Source organism: Nestor notabilis, unplaced genomic scaffold, assembly GCF_000696875.1.
Source record: "Nestor notabilis isolate BGI_N333 unplaced genomic scaffold, ASM69687v1 scaffold889, whole genome shotgun sequence".
Lineage (NCBI taxonomy): Eukaryota > Metazoa > Chordata > Aves > Psittaciformes > Psittacidae > Nestor > Nestor notabilis.
Window position 1 is genome coordinate 4105 of NW_009943032.1, and position 6880 is coordinate 10984.

At 40.0% G+C, this 6880-nt stretch overlaps 1 protein-coding gene across 1 annotated transcript in view; it reads left to right on the forward strand.

Annotated features, from left to right (window-relative positions):
- Positions 1-357: 357 nt before the first annotated feature.
- EEA1 (early endosome antigen 1) overlaps positions 358-6880 on the forward strand; it is a 63466-nt gene continuing 56943 nt past the window's right edge. The window contains exons 1-2 of the mRNA XM_010021675.1: positions 358-381; positions 3393-3485. Of these exons, the coding sequence (XP_010019977.1) occupies positions 358-381; positions 3393-3485 (117 nt within the window). The remainder of the gene's footprint in view (positions 382-3392; positions 3486-6880) is intronic.

Here is a 6880-nt window from a genome sequence, read left to right on the forward strand (position 1 = left end):
AAAGTTATGATATAAGGTGAAGAAAATACTGTGTTAATTGTCACAGAAGATTCTTAGGTTTGGGATGAAATGATTAATTAGATATGCATACGCTAAGGTATCACAAAAGTGGAGGTATGAGATGGTTGGACTGTCTCTTATTGCCATTGTCCAGGCTATCAAGTTTTGTTCAGGTTCTCCCTCTGCTCTTGTGCCTGTCTGTCCAAGGCTATGTAAAGGCACATTCTTTAGTTTTTGGAGCTGAAGAGTGGAACAAAAGGCTTTCATTTCTTGTAAAGCATTGATAAAGAAGTGCATATCCATCAATGCTGACACTTCCTCTGTTTTAAACTATGCCATTTCTACTTGTGGGAGTAGATGATGAGACAGATAGGGGTCCAAGTTCTTGGGCTTTCTAGAATAAACAGCCACCATAGCTAACTTCCATACAAAAGCCTTTTTATCATGTTCAGATTTCTAAAGCCTTTTTAAAAACGCATGTCAATAAGAAGTTGATTCTTACATTGTGAAAGTTCAGCTCCTTTATGGAAGAAAGCTTTGACACCTGACCATCTTGCCTTATGTAGACACATGTGTATATACATCTTCTATGGATTCTTTATTTTTGCACAAAATGGATTCACAAGTGAGACATCTGGGTTGCATGACTGTGGTTTATAGGTTGCGTGGAAGGGAACCTCTGAACTATATAAACAGAAAACTGTTTATAACATTAGATGCAATAATTCAGCTTCCGTCTTACTGAGAAACTCGGCTATCCCTTACCAATTGCTGTAGGTATTATTCTTCTGAATGCCGATGCACACAATCCATGTCTTCATTAGTGGAGTTATTAAAATTGTGTTTCGGAGCTCTCCTGCAGGACGTGTGTTTCTGCAGGGCAGCACTTCAGAGGCTGCAGAACAATCTGGGCAGAAAGGGAACTCAGGAACTCTCAGCTTGAGCTCCCGCTGTGAGCAGGACCAGCTCAGAGGTTAGGAGCAGGCTGTTCAGGCCTGGCGTCACCCTGGGATAGCTTTTTCTTACATCCAGTGGGAACCAGTCTTGTTTCAGTTTTTGTGTATTGTCCTCCCACTGTGCGCTGCTGGAAGCAGCCTGGCTTTCTCTCTTTGATGACCTCCTTACAGATGGTGGTGGGGCTGCTGTTAGGCCCTCCCAGAACTCCAGGCTGAGCCAGCTCTGTTCCCTCAGCCTCTCCCACAGGGCAGGTGCTCCAGCTCCCTTTGTGGCCTTCTGCTGAACTTACTCTGTTTTGTCATGTCCTCCCTGGACTGGGAGAGCCAAGACTGGGTGGGGTGTGTTGATGTGGTCCCACTGGTGCTGGCCAGTGGTGGGGTGATCACTTCCCTTGGTTGGCTGGGCTCCTGTTGCTACAACCCAGGGTTCTGGTGGCCCTCTCTGCTGCCATGGCACTCTGCTAGCTCTTGTTCTGCTTGCTGTGTGATGTGAGCCCCAGGTGTTTTTCAGCAGAGGCCTGTGTTTCTGCCAGGGGTTTTCCTACCCAGGCACAGGACTCTTTCTTTGTCCCTGTTGAATTGCATGAGGTTCCTGTTGGCCCATTCCTCCAGCCTATCTAGATCCCCTGAATGGCAGCCCTGTCTCTGAATTTATCAACGGTTTGATGTCATATGAAAACCTGATGAGCATGGTCCATGCTGGGATGTGCCTTGTTTACTGTCTGTATCGGTAACCTGGAGGAGAAGTACTGATTGATGCCTTCATTTTGACGTGTTTTGCACATGCATTGTTTTCTTTGCTTATACCTTTTTCTGCCTCTCCTATTATTAACTTGGTGACCTTGCATCACCTTGCCTATTGCTTTGTATGCTATACGAGAAACTATGGTGTTCTTTCTTTCTTTAGAAACATAAACCAGCTACAATAAAAAAAAAAGGCATGGGAATAGGAGAACCAGCATATGTTCATCACTTAAGTGATAACCCCAGAGAAGGCTGGAATGGGGAGAGAGAGTCCTCTCACTGTTATCAGCTCCGATAGCTTGCTGCTTCACTCCTCATCACTTCCCTTTGGCCAGCCTTTGGAGCATTTCTGAAATTGAACTGTATCTCTCTGGGAATTAAGTCCTTAATCAGTAAACTTGGCCTTTTTATTACATATTTTTATTTAATTTGTAATAAATAGTTAACTTTATGAAAGTTGGAAGTAGAACATTCTTTACAAAACAAAGCAGGAAAATGTACTTTCAAAGAATGGAAAAGCATGCACGCTACAGATACCTTATGAGAGGTTATATAGTTGATTTGTATAGGAAAAAGAAGGATATATTTGAGCACAAAAATTCAAAACCAAATACTATTTTGGAGACACCAGGATCTAGAAATGAAAACTATCTTCTTCTGTCCTTCTCTGTAGATTTTGATCTATGTAGTTAAAATTCGGTATCTTTAATACCCCTATATTGAATTAGAAAATCCTTTATAACATTACAAGTATTTCCAGATGGGCTAAGCTACAGCATTAGCATTACTTCATCCCATTTGCAATTGTCATAATGGAATTGGATAATAAACTTTTGTCGAAACTAGGATTGCATATCAATATTAAGATAATTTCTTTACTTGTGTTTCCTTTGAGACTACTAGGTTTTCTGCCATCAAGCAGTAGTGTTCTGGAGATGAGTAAGAGAAGTTAAATCAAATTTAAATCAAGTTATAGTTAAATGAGCATTATAAGCTGCAGTCCATCTATCTGGATTTTGAATCATGTAGTATTTCAAATTGCTTTGCTTATTTTCTCTAAATCTGTAGTTTCAAAACCTGTTGTTTTCATTTTCAACATATTCATAGGACGTGCCTTTATAGGTTGTCTTTCTGATTTACAGGCTTCATTTGTATTTTTATTTTTTCCAAATCAAGGCAGTGTACCTTCTTACGTGTGTATTACATCAGCACAGCCCTCACTCTTCAGTTTTCTTTCAAATATTTGAAGGTTTGTTCAGATTGTAAACAAGTTGTCAAGTAAGTAGTATGATGCTAGTTTACTACTTCTGAAACTGTTTAGACTGTAATTCCTAGTGTTTCTCTGTTAGCTATAGAGACCTAATTTAACACCAGAGTCATAATAGAAGGGCAGAATTTAGCCTACTTTGTTTTTTATTGAGCGTTCATGAGACAAAGTGATTTAAAATCCTGGCCTTTGCTTCTGGTTTCTGCTTGTTCTTTGATGCATGGAGAGCCTTGGATAAAAGCTTTTGTTGAAGTGTTGCACTGAAAATTATATAATTGTGTGTCAGCTTGTTCACTTCATTACTCTCATGGAGGGAAAATACTTCTGCATTATAGCAAGTAGAAGAGAGGCCTTTGCATGCGTACCATGCTTTATTAAGTACAGTCTGTAGACTCTCTTTTTTTTTTCCTCTCCCTCTGTTTCAGACTCCAGGTAGGGGTGGATCTCAGAGCTCAGATTCAGATTCATCTGCCACACCAGGAAATGCCGTGGACGTGAACAATGAAGGCTCCTCTGAGGTACTGTGCACCATACATGGGACTGGAGTCTTAAACCTTTCTCTGATCCCAGTGAAGCTGTTGGGAGTAACTTTTGATGCCCTAGCTAATTAACAGCTGTACTACATAAATACTCAGAAATGTCACTTTATAAGAATTGGTTGTTTTTTAAGTAAAAAAAAAAAAAAAAAGGAAGGCTAGGCCATATTTATATGTAAATGTTAGGTAGGCTTATCTATCTAAATGGTCACAAGCAATACTTCCTGTAATCTTAGAGATGAATTATTAAAATTCAGAGCAATGAGACATAAGCTTAAGTAAATATTAGTAAATATTTTATAAGAGTTCCAAAAAAACCCAGAGCTTAACATTGTATCACACTTGTACTCGCTTTTCACTTTGCTTCTGCTAAACTATAATGTTTATGGGGCATCTTCCTCCTTGTTGCAAGATATCAAATGTGTTGGGTTTTGTTTGGTGTATATCTACCCCTTGTAAATCCTATCCGTTTTTATGTGCTGTTTGCCATACTTAACCAGCAGAGTAAGTTGTTGTCCTTGCTTCAATCCCATATTACAATGTCTTCAGATTTACAGTGTTGTCAAATATTAACTCTGAAAAATGCAAACTGACTTCACTGGCTGTTGAAGCTAGTTTGTGCTAATGTAGCCTGATTACCTAGCTTGAAAATGTTTCAAGCTTAGCATACAAATGCAGTGCAAGGTTCATTACTCCTATTACAGCATTAAAGGGAGCAAAGTGCCTTTTCTTACACTGAATAAAGTGCATGATATAAATATTCCGATGTCTTCTTTGATAAGAGATAGGAGAAACTTTCACTGTGCTATTTAAAATCCTAATTGCCTTCTATCTGCATATCTGCTTATTTCTTATTTCTTGAAGCCTTACTGCAGTCAGTATAATCAGACATTCCTTAATATTTTGTTGCATGTTACACAAGTCATGCATTTGTGAGTTCAGATCTGTCTCACATGCATATTTACACTGTTCCTGAAGCAAATAAATGCTCTTGAATTGCAGACTAAAATTTCATTACTTCTGTAGTTAATTAAGGCATAAAAATGTGCAATGAGGTAATTGCTTCTTTCCAAAGTTTGGCTAAAATTGCACAATTCTTTTAGCATGAGTGCAGTATCACTGACTGTGCAGCTGGTGGGTGTCACAAGGTACCTCAGTACTGATGTAGTAGTATTTTCTTAACATAGGGTGAACTTTCAAAAAGATGGTGTGCCTGCACTGTTGCACCATTGGCTTTTCTTGCTACCGAGTCAAAACTGGGCGAGACCAACGGCTGCCATGTCACTTTTGGTTGATACTGTATAACACGAAAAACTGTCTGGTAGTTGTCAATAATTGTACCATCTGTTGCATTAGTTACAAGTGGGGTGTTCTGCTTAGCATATGATTTAAATATCTGTTTCAAGCTGAGCTCTGAAGCTGGTGATGGGTTTTTACTCTCCTGCGATTCATGGGTTGCAGCATGCAACTCGAGCCTTTCTGTTGGTCTTCCTTTTCCTGCACAGCTGGCCTGAGATGTTGCCTCTGTGAGAGCTTCTCTCCAGGAGCACCACAGTGGGACTCTGCAGAATGTTTGCTCTCTGTTTTACTTTTATATTGCCCCCTGGTTCTTCAGTATTATGTAGACAGAAATCCAGTTAACTTGTTTGTGCTTCAGTATTTTTGGCTACATTTTGTAATTTGTATTGCTGCAAGATTCAAATGGAGAATAATTATTAAATCTGCACAGATCCTCATGTTTCCTACTTTCTCAAGCCTGGTTGAAACCAATCCTGATTTTTGAGAATTGTAGTATGAGTGGGAAATTCTGAATTCAAACTGTTCCTTGCTCAAGGAGAGGTGAAAATCTGTTTTAGACTAGTCTGTGGCCATGTCAGCATTTCGGATCACACATAGACCTGTAATCAAGTCTAGAGACATCATTTATTCACTGCAGTCTGTCCAAGGAGGAAATGTTTGCGTCTATCCTACCTTTGTAGCTTAGGTCCCAGTGCAACACTGTCTGCAGGAGAGGGTTGCTAAATATTCCATGCTTGCAGTGAGTCCACCAACATGCTTATACTTTCACAAGTCTAATGTGGCTGCATGAGCTGGACAGGTTTGCCACAGACATCCTTTTTGTGAAGGGCCTTAGCTTTCCCATGCATCCATTGAGGGCTGTATTCAGTCTGTTCTACCTTTGTCTGTAGTGCTCTGCCGTGGAGGGGCAAGCATCAGAGCACTTTACTCTCCAGCCTCCTTTCTCTAGGTGTTTAAGCATGTAGCATGTGTCTTGAAGATGTAACGCTGTTGTTCTGTAGAAACCAATTTAATTTGTGGCTTTGGTAAATCTCTGGTGAGTACACCAAGTTTGTTTTTTTAAATCCTACCAAGGAAGGTGCATAACTTTCTCTATGTGAGCATGGCAGCCAGGCAGGCATGCAGGTGTGCTGGCACTTGGGCCTGTCCTGCTGCTGCAACCTTGCTTATTGATTTACAGGGGTATTTCTGCAATCTCACCACATCACCCTTGCCTCTCCCTGTGAAACATCTGAACACCCTTACGGAAAACTGTGTGAGGGATCTGACCTGATGCCTTGTAACGGTCCATTCACACCTTGTTACGCAGCTTATTCCTCTGTCACATGAAAGGGTTACCAAGAGTGCCTGGAAAACATGTAGGATGCAGCATGGTGCTAGCTTTTAAAGTGTGATTTAGATTAGTTTATTTTCATGTTCTTAATAACTGTTCCTTCTTGCCTTCTCCATGATATTCAGATGTGTTTTGAAAAAGCTATCTTTCCAAAAGGGAAACAGACCTTACTTTGGTGATTGTAGAGAACTTTCAGTGTAAGAATTTGAAGAGCATTTGATTCCAAATCTGCTTTTTTGTCTTTATTGGTTTCTTAAAAACAAATGTGCATTTCACAGGGCTTCATCTGTCCACTATGTATGAAAGTGTGTGTAACTCCCACTGATCTGTCTGAACATTACCAGAATGAGCACACTGGGACAGCAGGAAGACAGGAGCCTCGTGACCTCCCAGCTGTTACTGTGGGTCTTGTTTATTTTGTTTCAATAGCTTTACTAATAGGCTGCTTTAAATGAACATACATCTTTTCTTCTTGCTTGGGTGTTGGCTTTTTAAGTTGTTTCTTTTGATTCCTTGCTGAAACATAATTTGACCTCTTATGCATGATTGCAAAGTATACATTCAGCAGAAGAATTAATCTATATCTAGTTTTCTGGTTTGCAGTTGTCTCTCACATGAAACATTTGTGGTAAGTGGGATACTTGCAGTCACCAGTGTATTCTTTTTGAACATGTATTCTTTATTATCTGGTCACAATGCAAGCACCTTACTTGAATAAGCTGTGACTTACCAGTGACAGACTGTG